The 18,213-nt window shown below is 45.5% G+C and overlaps 2 protein-coding genes and 1 non-coding gene across 10 annotated transcripts in view; all 3 read left to right on the top strand.

Moving 5' to 3' along the window:
• Nucleotides 1–18,213, top strand: part of LOC119923599 (platelet-derived growth factor receptor alpha-like) — a gene marked incomplete at its 3' end in the record, with an annotated part of 94,002 nt that overhangs the window by 16,563 nt on the left and 59,226 nt on the right. The gene's annotated exons all lie outside the window — the stretch shown is intronic.
• LOC119923606 lies at nucleotides 7,842–7,979 on the top strand. The gene has a single exon (XR_005448906.1). It is a non-coding gene; the product is annotated as a small nucleolar RNA SNORA7 (small nucleolar RNA).
• The window catches only part of LOC119923600 (kinesin-like protein KIF21A), a 44,569-nt gene continuing 40,320 nt past the window's right edge, over nucleotides 13,965–18,213 (top strand). For all 8 annotated transcript variants that reach the window (XM_038742939.1, XM_038742944.1, XM_038742940.1 and 5 more), the window contains exons 1-2: nucleotides 13,965–14,160; nucleotides 16,082–16,187. In XM_038742939.1, the coding sequence (XP_038598867.1) occupies nucleotides 14,071–14,160; nucleotides 16,082–16,187 (196 nt within the window). In that variant the 5' untranslated portion in view covers nucleotides 13,965–14,070. The remainder of the gene's footprint in view (nucleotides 14,161–16,081; nucleotides 16,188–18,213) is intronic.

The raw sequence follows: 18,213 nt of genomic DNA, 5'->3' as shown, positions 1-18,213 counted from the left end.
TCCAAAGCCATGTCCCTCTTTTTCTCCTCCTTTGGCATCTCCCATGTTACTGGGATACCTTACAACCCCAACGGTCAAGGTATAGTGGAAAGGGCAAACAGGACGCTGAAAACTCTCCTGCAGAAGCAGGGGGTGGGGAAGCGGGTCACGCAGTGCGCCCTAGACAAGGCAACGTACACCCATAACTTTCTATCTGTTGATCGGGAGACGGGACTCTCCCCCGCCATGCGGCAACTCTGCCACAGGTCCGCGACCGTGGAACCCCGGCGCCACCACCCGCACGCCCGCACTATGGGGCGAGCGATGTGGCGTACTGTGGAGGGCGATTGGCGCGGTCCTGATCCGGTACTAATTCGGGGTCGAGGATATGCTTGTATCTCCACAGGTGACGGCCCCGTTTGGATCTCCTCGCGACATCTCCGCCTCGTCGAGGAAGACGATGCCCGGCCGCAGGGGAAGTCCCTGCGCCCTGATTCCCCTCCTCCTCCCCCTCCTTCCCCTTCCCCTTCTTCTTCCCGGGGGCGCGGTGGGGAGGGAGGCCGGGACGTGGGTTAACTGGACTGCTCTGGTAAATAGCCACCTAAAGGATGTTGAGGAGCAGAGCGGGGTTTGGAGGTGGGCCCTCCTCGCCAATGCGCCTTTGTTACGCATGGTCTCCTGGAGGGAGGACTCCCCCCAACTCTCATTTCAAGGAAATGTGACCAAGCTTACGGGCCAGCACCAGGGTCAGTCCCCAGACCTTGACCAGCATGACATCCGTATTCGGGGCGCTATCTTGCGCAGCACTGGTCCCCCCATATGCTGGTACACCGGCAATGGGGCTTTCTCGGACCGGCCCGAGGTGACCCGATCTTGCTTGCGGTTGCTAAATTTTACTTCTACACTGGAAGTCAACATTCCCCAAGGTCAGGGGCATCCCACACACCGAAACCTTACCCTGCTGGGGATCCACGGCACAATTCAGTGCACCCCCGGCGGCACAAAATCCAGCGAGGGAAGTGGGGGGTTTTTTGGCCCTATCCGCAATGCGAGCTCGCTCCCCGGTCCCGGGAGACTGTGCGCCGAGGGTCGGGGTGGGGTTTGGATGCCTCTAACTGACTGTTCCACAGGCATATTCCGCTGTATTCCCCATAGTGCTAACGGTACCCTCCTGCTCTCCTGGGATGACCACATTGGAGGCCGCACATATACGGAGGCGGCCGCCCCAGGGCTTTACGCGCTACCGTGGGGGACGCATCACCCCGGTCTCTGGAAAGCCTTTACTTCCCTGCGCTCCCCCACCGCGACCGTCCGGGTCCGCTCGTGCGCCTGCCCTGACGGGGCGACGTGCCAGGATTACCCTTTCTCGGTGTATCGTATTATTTTCCGTGAGGGTCTGAACGTTTCCCTGCACTTGCAGGGCAATTGTGCCGACCATGATTATGTCTTTCAAGGGAACGCCCTTATCCCTGCCCCTTACGCGCTTATAGCCTGCCCAAGTACCGATCCCAGCTGGAACCTTACTGCCTCCCGGTCGGCTTATGGCGACTTTTCCTTGTCCACCACGGGTTCCTCACAATGCGTCCTTATGTCTCGGGCGCGACCCATGACCATGGAGGGTGCGGCGGATTACGCTGTTTGGCTGGTCCGGCGGCCCCGCTACACCCTTATACCCGTTAAGTCTGCTGACCCTTGGTTTTCCCAGGCCTCCGACCATCGGTGGCACACCCTAGCGACCCGCTTGCGTGGCTTGCGCACCCGCAGGGAATTATTTGAGGCCATGCTGGGTATTGCGAACCTCGCGTTTTCCGCCTTCCAGGAATGGCAAATCCTGAATCTGTACGATCGGACTGGTTTCCTCGCGTCTCAGCTCTCGGCCTTCATGCACTCCACCCAACTGGCGTGGGGGGTTCAGCGTCACCTGGACGCTTCCCTGCAGCAGGAGCTGATCGGCCTTGAGCACGTGATCGAGACGCTCGGCGACGAGGTTCGCCTCCTGTCCCTACGGCAGGCGGTGAAATGTGACTACCGGTATCGGCATGTCTGCGTGCTTCCGCTCCGCTGCAACGCCACCAACTCTTCGTTCCCTGCCTCCTGGGACGGAGTGAAGAAACACCTGGAGGGACTTTTCCTGGCCGCCAACGTGACCGGCGAGTTACAGGAACTGTGCCGCCTTATCGACGAGCTCAACGCCCAGTCGCTGCGCTTCCCCAAGGCTTGGGATGACCTAGGCCGCGGGGAGGACGCGGTGGAGGAACTTTGGGACTGGATTAAACGCGTGATGCCCGGGGGATTGGCCCCTTGGCTGGTCTCGGTCCTTGCCGCCACTGGGGGGGTTTTACTTTTGCTCATGTGCCTCCCGTGCCTCCTTCGTCTCTTTTGCTCCATTGTTGCCCGGGTGGTCCGCGAGCTTAAGGTCGAGATGCTCCCATTGCGCGGACGCCCCTAGCGGTCCCCGCCATAACGGGAGGGGGACGCGTGGGGAGCGTGGGAAAGATAGGGAGTATGTGCACACAAACCGTACCCAACGGCTCAAAGCCAAACAGACTCAACAACAGGAGATAAAGGGACCAGGGCAAGAAAAACAACCTTGCACCTGCAAAGCTCGGAGGCAACCTCAAGGCCATATCCACAGCCAGCAATGGTTGGCAACGGGTGGCTGGGGGCCAGCCAGAGCAAACGCTTCGTGATGGACAGAGCTGTTGCTAGGCTAGTGGCTGGAGGGTGGCGAGTGAGTGTGCTACATGGCCTGAGAAAATCCTGCCCCCGGGCAACGGGGGGTATAAGAGACGAACAAGACAAGGGGGGGTGCAAGCACGCACGCAGCTCACACGCACACACAGGTGCCCTCTCTTCCTCCCTTTCTCTCTCTCTCTCTTTCCCTCTCTCTTCATTAACCATGTAATCGCTGATAGCAAATAAACGGCAACCAAGCTTTGGACCTCTGGCTGACTCTTCCTGGTGTGAACGCGCGGCCTGCGTCCGGAGACGTCCGAAGACCCGGAAAGGGTAAGAACCCGAGAGTTGCCCCCGAAACCCCGGGGAGCAACGATGCAGCATGATACTGGTATTCTAAAACTGATTATCCTATAATTAGATGTGTATGTATATACATATATGTGGGGGGTACATACATTTGTTCGTGTATATGTATATATATATATATAGAGAGAGAGAGAGAGAGAGAGAGAGAGAGGTATATACATTTTTATAAATTATTGTATAATTACAATTACATACAATATATTACTATATTTTATATGTAATTGTAATTATGCAATAATTTATAATTAATAATAATTAACAATAATTAATATATATTTTATATGTAATTGTAATTATACAATAATTTATATATATTTATATACATATATATATAGAGAGAGAGATAAACAAATACCCACACACTGAGGTTTGAGGATATCACTGCTGATGGTTGAATGGTATCCTGTCATTGCTGGGGCTGAGATAATAATAATAATAATGATGGTATTTGTTAAGGGCTTACTATGTGCCAAGCACTGTTGTAATGACAGATTCACTCCCGCAATTCCTTTTACATCAACACTATGTAGCAGCGTGGCTCACTGGGAAGAGCCCGGGCTTTGGAGTCGGAGGTCATGGGTTAAAATCCCGTCTCTGCCGCTTGCTAGCTGTGTGACTTTGGGCAAGTCACTTCACTTCTCGGGGCCTCAGTTCCCTCCTCTGTAAAATGGGGGTGAAGACTGTGAAACCCCCTGTGGGACAACCTGATCACCTTGTAACCTCCCCAGCGCTTAGAACAGTGCTTTGTACATAGTAAGCGCTTAATAAATGCCATTATTATTATTGTTATTATAATTAACACTATTGCTGTTTTGCTGGCTCTGCTTTTGCCATCTGCAGCACTGATCCCCATCTGCCCTCTGGAATCCCCAGGGCTGCCAGAGTCAGGTACCGGCTATCTTCTCTCCCAGGATCTATACTACGAGCTAGTATAGATACAAAGTAGATATAGATACAAGGTAACAAGGTTGGTCACAGTTCATCTATTTTTTTCTGATGGTATTGACGCCCATCTGCTTGTTTTGTTTTGTTGTCTGTCTCCCCCTTCTAGACTGTGAGCCCGTTGTTGGGAAGGGATTGTCTCTATCTGTTGCCGAATTGTACTTCCCAAGCGCTTAGTACAGTGCCCTGCACACAGTAAACGCTCAATAAATACGATTGAATGAATGAATTAATGATGTTTATATTTCTATAATTCTATTTATTCTGGTGGTATTGATGCCTGTCTACTTGTTTTGTTTTGTTGTCTGTCTCCCCCTTCTAGACTGTGAGCCCATTGTTGGGAAGGGATTGTCTCTATCTGTTGCCGAATTGTACTTTCCAAGCGCTTAGTACAGTGCTCTGCACACGGTAAGCGCTCAGTAAATACGATTGAATGAATGAATGAGTATCTTTTGGTGTTACGTTTTTCCTGATATCTCTATTTTAAAACAGTCAAGCTATAGGTTTATGTCAGGCTGTTGTGCCATTTTCCGTATTTCTTCAGAGTACGCTTTATCACCCTTTTTTTAAACATTCAAATAAAACTTCTTCCTTCCTTATTTATATTCCCTTTGTTTCAGTCCCCAGAAAATTCCCCTGACCCTACCTGAGTAACCTCATCATTCTTTCTCCTCAAACGCCCGCTTGGTGAAAAAAAGTGATTCTTTCAGTGCCGATGAAAAAACAGAAGGCTGTCCATCACCTTGTCCCCTCCTACCTCACCTCCCTTCTCCAGCCCAGCCCGCACCCTCCACTCCTCTGCCGCGCACCTCCTCACTGGGCCTCATTCTCGCCCGTCCCGCCATCGACCCCCGGCCCATGCCTTCCCCCTGGCTCGGACTGCCCTCCCTCCACACATCTGCCAAACTAGCTCTGTTCCTCCCTTCAAAGGCCTACTGAGAGCTCACCTCCTCCAGGAGGCCTTCCCAAACTGAGCCCCCCCCTTTTCCTCGGCTCCTCCTCCCCTCCCCATCTCCCCATTCCCTCCCTCTGTCCTACCCCCTTCCCCTTCCCACAGCCCTTGTGTATATTTGTACATATTTATTACCCTATTTAATTTATGAATGATGTGTATATATAATAATGGTAATAATGATGGCATTTGTTAAGCACTTACTATGTGCAAAGCACTGTTCTAAACACTGGGGGGATACAAGGTGGTCAGGTTGTCCCACGTGGGGCTCACAGTCTTAATCCCCATTTTACAGATGAGGTAACTGAGGCTCAGGGAAATGACGTGACTTGCCCAAAGTCACACAGCAGACATGTGGCGGAGTCGGGATTCGAACCAATGACCTCTGACTCCAAAGCCCGTGCTCTTTCCACTGAGCCATGCTGGTCCCTATAATCCTATATATATCCCTATATATCTATAATTCTGTTTGTTTTGATGGTATTGACATGTCTACTTGTTTTGTTTTGTTGTCTGTCTCCCCCTTCTAGACCGTGAGCCCGTTGTTGGGTAGGGACTGTCGCTATACGTTGCCGAATTGTACTTTCCAATCGCGTGGTACAGTGCTCTGTGCACAGTAAGTGCTCAATAAATACGATCGAATGAACCAATGAAGGAAGTCATCGCTGGATGCGACCCAAGAGCGTGTGACCCACTAGAAATCCAACAGCAGATTAGAACCCGGGTTCTTCGGATTCCCCAGGCCCGTGCTCTAACCACTAGGTCACGCTGCTTCAGGAGTACTAGTATTCATTCATTCATTCATTCATTCAATCGTATTCATTCATTCAATCGTATTCATTCATTCAATCGTATTTATTGAGCGCTTACTATGTGCAGAGCACTGTACTAAGTGCTTGGGAAGTACAAGTTGGCAACATATAGAGACGGTCCCTACTAGTAATAGCAGTTGTAGTAATAATATGTATTGACACCTATCTACTGGTTTGGTTTTGTTGTCTGTCTGCCTCCTTCTAGCCTGTGAGCCCGTTGTTGGGTGGGGATCGTCTCTATCTGTTGCCGACTTGTACTTCCCAAGCACTTAGTCCAGTGCTCTGCTCATGGTAAGCGCTCAATAAATATGATTGAATGAATGAATGAATAATAATAATAATAATCACTGTATTTGTTAAGCGCTGACTTTGTGCCAAGCACTGGACTAAGTGCCAGAGTAGATACAAGGTAATCAGGTTGTCCCACGCGGGGCTCACAGTCTTAATCCCCCTTTTACAGATGAGGTAACTGAGGGGCAGAGAAGTGAAGTGACTTGCCCAAAGTCACACAGCTGATGAGTGGCGGAGTCGGGATTGGAACCCACGACCTGTGACTCCCAAGCCCGGGCTATTTCCATTAAGTCATGCGGCTTCTACTGGTAGTACTAGTAGTGGTGTGGTGGTGGTAGTACTAAAAAAGAAGTAATGGTGGTAGTAAAGGTATTTTTTGGTTGTCTACTGGGTACAAAGCACTATAATAAGCTCTTAGGAAAGTATAACAGAGTTAACAGTGCTCGGTGCATAGTAAGCGCTTAAGAAATGCCATTATTATTATTATTATTATTATTATTATCTCAGCCCCTACCAGTGACAGGATACCATTCAACCTTGGGGTTCACCTCCTGCCTGATGTTCATTCATTCATTCAATCGTATTTATTGAGTGCTTACTGTGTGCAGAGCACTGTACTAAGCACTAGGGAAGTACAAGTTGGCAACATATATGATGTGACCTGGGGCAAATCACGTCACTGACTTGCCTGGGGCAAGTAACGTCAGTTTTCTCACCTGTAAAATAGTGATGGTATGTCTATCTATTCTTCCTCCCTCTTAACCTGTGAGTTCATTCATTCATTCATTCATTCATTCAATCAATCGTATTTATTGAGTGCTTACTTTGTGCAGAGCACTGTACTAAGCGCTTGGGAAGTACAAGTCGGCAACAGGTAAAGGCGGTTCCTACCCAACAACGTGCTCACAGTCTAGGAGGGGGAGACAGACAACAAGACAAAACATGTGGACAGGTGTCAAGACATCACAATACATAGAAGTAAAGCTCGATGCACATCATTAACAAAATAAATAGAATAGTAAATATGTACAAGTAAAATAAATAGAGTAAAAAATCTGTACAAACATATATACAGGTGCTGTGGGAAAGGGAAGGAGGTAGGACGGGGGGGGGGATGGGGAGGAGGAGAGGAAAAAGGGGCCTAAGTCTGGGAAGGGCTCCTGGAGGAGGTGAGCTCTCAGTAGGGATTTGAACACGAGCGGCACCAGGGAGTGGGTCTTCACTCAGTTCCATGTGGGACAGGGACTGTGTCTAATTTTCTGAATAATAATATTAATTATGGCATTTGTTGAGCACCTATAATAACAAGAACAATGGCATTTATTAAGCACTTACTATGTGCAAAGCACTGTTCTAAGCGCTGGGGAGGTCACAAGGTGATCAGGTTGTCCCACGGGGGGCTCACAGTCTTCATCCCCATTTTACAGATGAGGGAACTGAGGCCCAGAGAAGTGAAGTGACTTGCCGAAAGTCACACAGCCGGGATGTGAATCCATGACCTCTGACTCCAAAGCCCGTGCTCTTTCCACTGAGCCACACTGCTTCTCTACCAATTTTATTTGTTAAGCGCTTGCAATGTTTCAAGCACTGTTCCACGTCCTGGGGTAAATGTAAGTTAACCGGGGCAGATGTAGACCACCGTAGGGCTCACGGTCTAAGTAGGTGGGAGAACAGAATGAGTCTCCATTTTACAGATGAGGAAACTAAGGCCAGCAAGTGACTTGCCCAAGATCACACGGCACTCAACTGGTAGAGCTGGAATAGAACTCAGGTCATTTGACTCCTAAACCTGTGCTCTTTCCACAAGGCCACACTGCTTCTTCCTCTCAGTGTCGCCCCTGGAGAGTTTCCAGTACTCTGCCAGTCACAGCTGCAGGAGGGAAAGTCAAGCTGAGGCATTCCCAGTCCATTCCCAGCTTGGCCAGTGGCTGGTGAGTGGAAGGCAATCTGCTACCAGTCAAACCTCACCTGTGCTGGGCAACAGCGGCGTGGTAGACAGGCGAGGGCGGAGACTCAAGTTTTCCATATTTTCCCCAAGAAAACTCCACGGATACACTACTAGAATGATTACAGATGGAGGTGGGAGAGATGTGTCTGCGACGTCGCTGTGGGTCGGACACGACTCGACCGCGTAAGGCAATAATAGTAAAATACATCTGCTGTAATTATTATTACAGGACAAGTTTCCTGCCCATTACACTCTAACAAGTGGGCAGACGTAAGAATATTTACAAATGGGCATGGGCTGCCTATCCTTCCGAACTGGCGTTCTCCCTCATCAGATTGAAGGGAAGCTTCAGAACATGGTCCTTGGAAAGTAAGGAAAGATACCTTTTTTCTCACCCATCTTCCCAGTTTTCGGTTTCAGGAGCCGGGGGTGAGGCGAGCTCTAGCCTTCTGAAGATAGGCAGGCTGGCTGGTTCTTGGACATAAGTAGTTATATTGAAAAATAGAGTTGGAGTTCCAGACAGGTAGATTTCCCACCCTTCTGCCCCAAGCCAACAAGCTGCTCCATCTTAGAGAGAAAGGGCTCAACCACAATCGATTTCAGAGAAATTCTACCTCAGTTGAGTGGCTTGAGTGCCTTGAGAGGGATTGATTTTTGTGTGCATGCTTATGAATTGGACTGTTCTAGAGCATTATTGTGATGAGGGAATTGTTATTTTATCATCGAATTTTTGAAGGTTTTTTTAAAACACCTATTGCTATTATGTTTAAATGTTGAACTTACTATCGTGTTTATTTTTCATAGACTCCAACCTCAGCTCGCCCAAGAGAAAAGTGAAGGATGCCGTATTTGTACATTCGTCACACCTGGAGAACCTCATGTGTTCTTGAGGAAGGATAAGGCCTTTACTTTTGACTACGTGTTCGATAATGAATCACAGCGAGAACAAATCTATGCCCAGTGCATAGAAAAACTCATCGAATGTTGTTTTGAGGGATATAATGCCTCCGTTTTTGCCCATGGACAAGTGAGTACTGTATTTTGGATGACTACATGCATATAAATAGCTGCAAACCATTTTAACTTTTGAAAACATGGTAGTGATGTGTTTCTCCATCTACACTCTCTCAGAGAACTCATTCGCTCCCATGACTTCAACTGCTGCTTCTATGTGGACTGTGAGCCCACTTTCTAGACTGTGAGTCCACTGTTGGGTAGGGACCATCTCTATATGTTGCCAACTTGTACTTCCCAAGCGCTTAGTACACAGTACACAGCACACAGTAAGCACTCAATAAATACAATGGAGTGAATGAATGAATGAATGATACCCAAATCTACATCTCCGGCCCTGATCTCTTTCCCTCTGTACAGTCTCTCATTTCCTCCTGCCTTCAGGACATCGCTACTTGATGTTCTCCTGTCACCTCAAGCTTAACATGTCCGAACCAGAACTCCTTATCTTCCCACCCAAACCCTGTGCTCCCCTTGACTTTCCCATCACTGTAGATGTCCCCACTCTCCCTATCACACAAGCCCCAAACCGTGGCAGTATCTTGACTTCTCTCCCTCATCCGACCTACATATTCAACCCATCACTAAGTCCTGTCAGGTCTACCTTCACAACATCGCTAAAATCTGCCTTTTCCTCTCCATCCAAACTGCTGCCACAATAGTCCAATCACTCTTCCTGTCCCTCCTTGATTACTGTACTAGCCTCCTCGCTGACCTCCCAGCCTCCTGTCTGTTCCCACTCCAGTCCATGCTTCACTCTGCTGCCTGGATCATTTTTCTACAAAGTCATTCAGTTCATGGATCCCCACTCCTCGAGAAGCTTCAGTCACTGCTCATCCAACTCCATATCAAACAAAAACTCTTCAGCACTGGCTTAGACGCACTCTGTCACCTTGCCCCCTCCTACCTCATCTCACTACTGTCTTATTACAACCCAGCTGCACACTTCGCTCCTCTAATGCCAAACTTCTTACTGTATCTCGATCTCGTCTATCTTGCTACTGACCCCTGACCGACATCCTGCCCCATCCTGAAATGGCCTCCTTCCCCAAATCTGACAATGACTCTCCCGCACCTCAAAGCCTTACTGAAGGCATATCTCCTCCAAGAGACCTTCCTTACCTGAGCCCTCCTTTCCTCTTCTCCCACTCCCTTCTGCCTCGCCCTGACTTGCTCCATTTACTCATTCCCTCGTCCCAGTCCCACAACACTTATGTACATATCTGTAATCTATTTATTTATTAATGCCTGTCTACCCATCTAGAAGGTAAGCTATTTGTGGGCAGAGAATGTGTCTGTTTATTGTACTCTCCCAAATGCTTAGTACCATGCTCTGCACACGGTAAGCACTCAATCAGTACTATTGAATGAATGAATGAATATTTTGTGGGGAAAGTGATAACTACCAATTTTTAAACTTTTGATATGATCAGGATACCAAAATGCAATATCAGTAACAGCTACTGCAGATAGCATAGACGTCAGGGTGTACAATAGCCCATCGTTATGTGCAGACAATCTGCAATGGATATTCAGTTGAGTATACCAGCTTAGTTCTACACATTCAGAGTCATGTGCGTGGGGGTGTGCGTACATAAACACTCTCTCTGTCTCTGTCTCTGTCTTTCTCTTTCGCTGTCGCAAATGGTCAAAGCCATTCCCTGGGGTGTTTACAGCCAAGGCTCCTAAGGGAGTTTGGAGCAGAGGTTCTGGGGTTTCTTTCAATAGGTTGAGTGGCTCAAGATCTTAAACATTAAGAAATGTACGTAAAAATATTAAACTCTAGAACGGTATCATTCCCCACCACAGGGGTGATGAATCAGGTAGAGGAGGGGGCATTGGCTCCCTTTCTTTTTATGTTATGGGAGGGTAGTGGAGGATCAGGTCCCAGGCTCATCTGTGTTTGACAAAGTTTTTGCCACAGTAATTTGCTTCCTTTCCTGGAGAATTGGTGGGAGAATGGAGGGTGCTAGCTATTATGTCTTGCTTTCACAACTGGAAGCTTTTGGAGTCAAGGAGCTCCTTGGCTTGATTTAAGCGGCGGAGATAAAGCCAGACAGACACATTTCTTTTCATTTGTGACATCTGAATAATAATAATAATAATAATAATAATAATAATAATAATAATGGCATTTATTAAGCGCTTACTATGTGCAAAGCACTGTTCTAAGCGCTGGGAATGTTACAAGGTGATCAGGTTGTCCCACAGGGGGCTCACAGTCTTAATCCCCATTTTACAGATGAGGTAACTGAGGCCTAGAGAAGTAAAGTGACTTGCCCAAAGTCACACAGCTGACAAGTGGTGGAGCCAGGATTTGAACCCATGACCTCTGACTCCAAAGCCCGGTCTCTTTCCACTGAGCCATGAGAGAGAATGAGCTTTTAACAGAAATGGCTTTTCATAGCCACTTGTTTTTTTCTTTACGATGTACATGGTGGTTGCTTTTTTAAAAAAATAAGACGAGCAGTTCATCTCTCTATTTGTTATTTAGACAGGTACTGGCCAAACCTACACCATGGGGACAGGATTTGATGTCCATATCACTGAAGAAGAGCAGGGTATTATCTCATGGGCTTTTAAACATCTTTCTAAGTGTATCCAGAAACAAGCCGTTATTAAGAATGGGCTCCCGCCTCCAGATCTCAAAGTGAATTCCCAGTTCTTAGAGGTAATATTAAATAATTTTCACTTGTTTTCATCTGAACACATCTTGACTAACTTGTTTTACTTATGGAATTAGTGAAGACAATTTTGCTCAATTATTCAAAGTCCAGCATCTTAAAAGTGGTGATTTTTTTCCCTTTAGACTTTTAAACTATTTTTATGTAGAGGTTTCTTTTTTTCAGTGCATTATTATTACTATTATATATATGTTCTACATCTATACCAACGTTAATATTGAACACAATCAGGTAGCTGTTTTCAAAGTTGATTTAATTTTAACATTTGTGTTCTGACTGAAAGAGCAGTCTGACTTTTTAAAAATATTGTGGATGATAAAATACATTTGTATAGTATACATTTTTCAGAAAAAGAAACTTATTTAGAATTTACTTGACACCAGAATACCTCCTTTTTATTGAATTTTGGAATGGTGACTAGAACATAGGAAATTCGTATTTATCAAATTAAAAATGGTTCGTTTTGTTGTCTGTCTCCCCTTTCTAGAGTGTGAGCCCGTTGTTGGGTCGGGACCGTCTCTATATGCTGCCGACTTGTACTTCCCAAGCACTTAGTACAGTGAGTGCTCTGCACACAGTCAGCGCTCAATAAATATGATTGAATGAATGAATGAAAGAATATTCATTGTTGTTGAAACTAGTATACTTTGGCCACACAATGACAGATTGTCAAGCAACCCATGCCTAGTGTTCGATAAACAGGAATTCTCAATTTCAAGGATATTACGTTTCTCTGTCGATGAACTGCATTGTCAAAAACTCACCGTCACACCCTGGACAATCTGGTTCTGATCACGATAAGACTAGCGTGCTCTGTCCAGGCAGGTGATATTCATTCATTCATTCATTCAATCGTATTTATTGAACGCTTACTGTGTGCAGAGCACTGTACTAAGCGCTTGGGAAGTACAAGTTGGCAACATATAGAGACGGTCCCTACCCAGTAACGGGCTCACGGTCTAGAACGGGATGACAGACAACAAGACAAAATGTTCTGATTAGATTATGTCCCCTCTCTCCACACTGAAAGGGTCTCCTTGTAACCAGATATTATCTCCATCCAGATGATAATTTACCCCATTTAATTGGGGCAGGGGGTCGGTGGTGAAGGTGTCTCAGGAGCCCATTGAGGATTTCTCCATCTGGTAGGAGACACTCCATGTCTGATTGGAGATAGTTACTGATAGAGGTTCTCTCCTCTTGAAAGGATTCCACCTCATGTTTGGGAAAGGAGAGAGCTTCATATTGAATGGAAATATTTGGAGGAGGGGCAAGAAAGGCTGATGCAAGACATTTTTCTTGGGATGGAGGTTCTGTCCTCCTGAAAGGCTCCACCTCATCTCTGGGAAAGGAGAGAGCTTCAAATTGAATAGAAATATTTGGTGGAGGGGCAAGAAAGGCTGATGCAAGACATTTTTCTTGGGATTGCAGCATATATAAGAATACCGTGGAAGGTTATCCTTGAAACAGTGGAAACAAATTAATATAAAATACTACAAACGTGGCCACATTTATCCACTTCCCGGTGGGAGGTCCAGGTTATCGGATTACTCCAGGAAAGAGACCGTGTTTGCACATGTATAACTCTGGTCCTGTGAGGGTGAGGGGATTTCACTCCCTGGGATCCTGGCAGAAGTGGGGAGGTCAGTCTGGGCAATGGATGGCCTTTCAGCCTCCTGAAGGGCCAATAGTATGGTGATTCCTTCCCAGGGACTCCAATCTTCTACCCAGCCTCCACTCCAGAAGGGGTGAGGTTTTAATAATGATGATAATAATAATAGCAATTATAATAAGGATGATAATGATAATAACTGTGGTAATCGTTAAGCACTTTGAGAAGCTGTGTCACCTAATGGATAGAGCACAGGCCTGGGAGACTGAAGGACCTGGATTCTAATCCTGTCTCTGCCACTTTCCTGCTCTGTGACCCTGGGCAAGTCACTTAACTTCTATGTCTCAGTACCTCAACTGTAAAATGGGAATTTAGACTGTGAGCCCCATGTGTGACAGTCTCGGTGTCCAACCCTATTTGCTTGCATCTACTCCAGTGCTTAGAATGGTGCTTGGCATGTAGTAAGTGCTTAAATGCCATTATTATTATTATTATTATTGTTAGCAGCGGCAGCATTGTGACAAGTATTGTATTAAACGCTGGGGTAGATGCAAGATCGTCAGGCCCCGCAAGTAGGAGGAAGAACAGATATCCAAGTGCACAGGTAACCCAGAAGGGCAGGTGGATAGGAGAAATGATGTTTTCATGAAGTCTTTTGGATTTTTATTTTCTCGATTGTAGGAAAATGTGACTGATAACAAGATCACATCTGAATCACTTCCGATGAATGAATTTGAAACCCTCACTGCCAAATTCCACTTTGTTGGACTTCCAGGATCAGAGAGATTAAAATGAACAGGAGCTACTGGAGAGAGCAACAAAGAAGGAATTTCTATCAACTGTGGACTTGCAAGATGAAAAATTGTTTTACTAGGCTATCAGTATGTGCAAACTTTTCTTTTCACTCCATCTCGTCTGCAGAAGATGTTTAAAGAGGGAAAAAATGTGCAGATTCACATGGCTGTGGTGACTAACTTCATAGGCAGTGAATTAGAAATGCATTGATTTGGCTCTGATTATACTTCTCTGTGTAACCAATTCCTGGATAGTTCTGAACTATAATTGGGCTTTTTGGATTTGATAAAACATAACCTATCTATCTTTCATCTTAGTTATATATTTAATAAGCTTAAAACTATTTGCTTTTATTAATGACCAAGTAAATATAGAAACTATTTTAAAATTCTAGTACATATCAAAATGTTAGCACATAATAGCTATTTGACATATTCATATTTGATTTTTCTAGTCTTTCACTTAAAAGTAATAATAATAATGGCATTTATTAAGCGCTTACTATGTGCAAAGCACTGTTCTATTTCTTTATAAAAAGAAATAGAAAGAAAGAATAAAAAGAATAAAATAAAATAGAAAGAATAAAAAGAAATAGAACTCTCCATCCCCCCCATCTCCCTCTCCATCCCCCCCATCTCCCTCTCCATCCCCCCCATCTTACCTCCTTCCCTTCCCCAGAGCACCTGTGTATATGTATATATGTTTGTACACATTTATTACTCTATTTATTTATTTATTTTACTTGTACATATCTATTCTATTTATTTTATTTTGTTAGTATGTTTGGTTTTGTCCTCTATCTCCCCCTTTTAGACTGTGAGCCCAATGTTGGGTAGGTACTGTTTCTATATGTTGCCAATTTGTACTTCCCAAGCGCTTAGTACAGTGCTCTGCACATAGTAAGCGCTCAATAAATATGATTGATTGATTGATTCTAAGCACTGGGGAGGTTACAAGGTGATAAGGTTGTCCCACAGGGGGCTTACCGTCTTAATCTCCATTTTACAAATGAGGTAAAATAAATATAAATATAGAAATATAATGGCATTTATTAAGCACTTACTATGTGCAAAGCACTGTTCTAAGCACTGGGGAGGTTACAAGGTGATCAGGTTGTCCCATGTGGGGCTGACAGTCTTCATCCCCATTTTACAGATGAGGTAACTGAGGCCCAGAGGAGTTAAGTGACTTGCCCAAAGTCACACAGCTGACAATTGGTGGATCTGGGATTTGAACCCATGACCTCTGACTCCCAAGCCCGGGCTCTTTCCACTGAGCCACGCTGCTTCTCTAAAAATAGATAAATGTAAGATAATTTGAGAAGTAAACCAAATAATTAAGGATACATTGCTATGAAATAGGACTAATAAAAATGTATTTGTAGAACTAATGTGGCGATCAAGGTAGACAGTGACATTAGAACTTGCTAAATTGCTTTTGAAAATTATTTACAAACCATGCTATCTAGTGGTATTTCATGTTAGAGTTCATGTTATTCTGGCATTCAATGGAGCAGAGATGCATTTAATCTCTAGATGTTGTTTAATATTTATAAAGAAATAACTCACCAAAGTAAATTTAGCATATCTTTTGTGTTAGAGTCCCTGTGTTGGTTTTTTTCCGTGGGCAAATACTTTTGCAATATCAGTGGCTTAGCACTTATTCATTGTTTTATTAAATCAAGAAAAACTCATCCAATTATTTGAGGGCACCAAATGACACACCAGAAGTCCAAGGGTGCTAGAGGTTATCCATATTCCAAGATAACCATATTCCATATTCCATATTCCAAGAATCCTCAGGTCAAATCTAAATTGGACAAATTATACAGTAATATGCATCAGGATTTCATCTTAAAACTGGTAAACTATAATCTCAAATTTACCAAATCCAGTAAAATTGACTTTCAATCCAAAATTTAAATTTTTTTAAATTATAAGTTGTGTATAATTGGAGTGATTTTTTCCCCAAGATTGTTTTGGTAATATCATTTTTCATTTCTTTCAGTTGGCACTTGGCAATGTATTAAGTACCCTGGGAGATAAGAGTAAAGAGGCCACTCATGTACCCTATCAGGATTCCAAACTAACAAGGACCCCCTGGGGGAAAACAGGTGTGAAAGGGAAACTCTTCTCTCATCTATTTCCAAGGGCCTGGTTTCAAGGATCCATTGAGAGAGTTATTTGTGTTTGAATGTATACTGTTAATTTCATTAGTTTCAGAATTACTTTCCCTGAGGAGTAAGCTTTTTATAAATCGCAGAATTGTTTTCCTTTAGGAGTAAGCTTTTTATAAATCCCATCATAAGGTTTAGCTTTAATTCTATTTGTTCTGACATCTTGCCACCTGTCCACATGTTTTGTTTTGTTGTCTGTCTCCTCCTTCTAGACTGTGAGCCCGTTGTTGGATAGGGACCGTCTCTATATGCTGCCGACTTGTACTTCCCAAGTGCTTAGTGCAGTGCTGTACACACAGTAAACGCGCACTTAGTACAGTGCTCTGTGCACAGTAAGTGCTCAATAAATATGAATGAATAAATGAATGAAAGTTAACTATTTCCAAGTTCCTTAGTGACATTAGAGAAGCAGCGTGGCTCAGTGGAAAGAGCCCGGGCTTTGGAGTCAGAGGTCAGGGGTTCAAATCCCGGCTCCACCAGCTGTCAGCTGTGTGACTTCGGGCAAGTCACTTCACTTCTCTGGGCCTCAGTTACCTCCTCTGTAAAATGGGGATTAAAATTGTGAGCCCCACATGGGACAGCCTGATCACCTTGTATCCTCCACAGCTCTTAGGACAGTGCTTTGCACATAATAATAATAATAATAATGGCATTTGTTAAGCGCTGACTATGTGCAGGGCACTGCAGGGAATACAAGGTGATCAAGTTGTCCCACGTGGGGCTCACAGTCTTAATCCCCATTTTACAGATGAGGTAGCTGAGGCTCAGAGAAGTTCAGTGCCTTGCCTAGGGTCACACAGCAGACATGTGGCGGAGTCGGGATTTGAACCCATGACCTCTGACTCCGAAGCCCGTGCTCATTCCAGCGCTTAACAAATACATTATTATTATTATTATTATTATTAAAATAACAATACTTCAGATTTCCAATTGGTAGAATTTTTTACATCAATTCAGCCATAAACCGAAGGTTAATAGTTTATGTTGCTCATTGTTGAATCAGTGTTAGGGTCGTACGGAAGGGGTTTTCCCCACCATCCACCTTCTCCCCCTCCCCTGACCCCCCACAAAAGATCTCTCTGAGACCAGTGTCTGAAGCTAATCTGGGGAAGGACCATGAATTCATCTTTTTGGGTAGGAGGCCTTGCTCCACTGCGGCAGCTGGAATTCTGGTCCAGCCTGGGATCACTTCCTGTCCTGCACTGTATCAACCACTGAGATGGACCCACACCGTGGTGAAGTGGATAGTAATAATAAAAATAATTATGGTATTTGTTAAGCGCTATGTGCCAAGCACCGTTCTAAGTGCTGGGGTGGATACGGGATAATCAGGTTGTCTCACGTGGGGCTCGCACTTTTAGTCCCCATTTTACAGATGAGGTAACTGAAGCGCAGAGAAGTGAAGTGGCTTTCCCAAGGTCACATGGCAGACAAGTGGCGGAGGTGGGATTAATCCACCCCTCCCCCCCACTTAAGCGACCTTCCTTATAGTGCCCCCCAACCCCACTTCCCCGTCCAGTCCTGACTGACTCTTTCCCCACCCCCCCACCCCCACCCCGGGAAAAAGGCCCTTGTTATCACCAAGTTACATTAAGGACAACCTCATTCGCACCTACTCAGCCAGGATGTCCCGCCATCGACCCCCGGCCCACGTCCTCCCCCGGGCCTGGACTGGAATGCCCTCCCTCTGCCCATCAGCCAAGCTAGCTCTCTTCCTCCCTTCAAGGCCCTACTGAGAGCTCATCTCCTCCAGGAGGCCTTCCCAGACTGAGCCCCTTCCTTCCTCTCCCCCTCGTCCCCCTCTCCATGCCCCGCATCTTGCCTCCTTCCCTTCCCCACAGCACCTGTATATATGTATATATGTTTGTACATATTTATTACTCTATTTATTTATTTTACTTGTACCTATCTATTCTATTTATTTTATTTTGTTAATATGTTTTGTTTTGTTGTCTGTCTCCCC

Source organism: Tachyglossus aculeatus, unplaced genomic scaffold (genome assembly GCF_015852505.1).
Source record: "Tachyglossus aculeatus isolate mTacAcu1 unplaced genomic scaffold, mTacAcu1.pri scaffold_203_arrow_ctg1, whole genome shotgun sequence".
Classification (NCBI taxonomy): domain Eukaryota; kingdom Metazoa; phylum Chordata; class Mammalia; order Monotremata; family Tachyglossidae; genus Tachyglossus; species Tachyglossus aculeatus.
The sequence above is the reverse complement of the archived record's forward strand: the minus strand, read 5'-3'. Positions and strand labels throughout refer to the sequence as shown.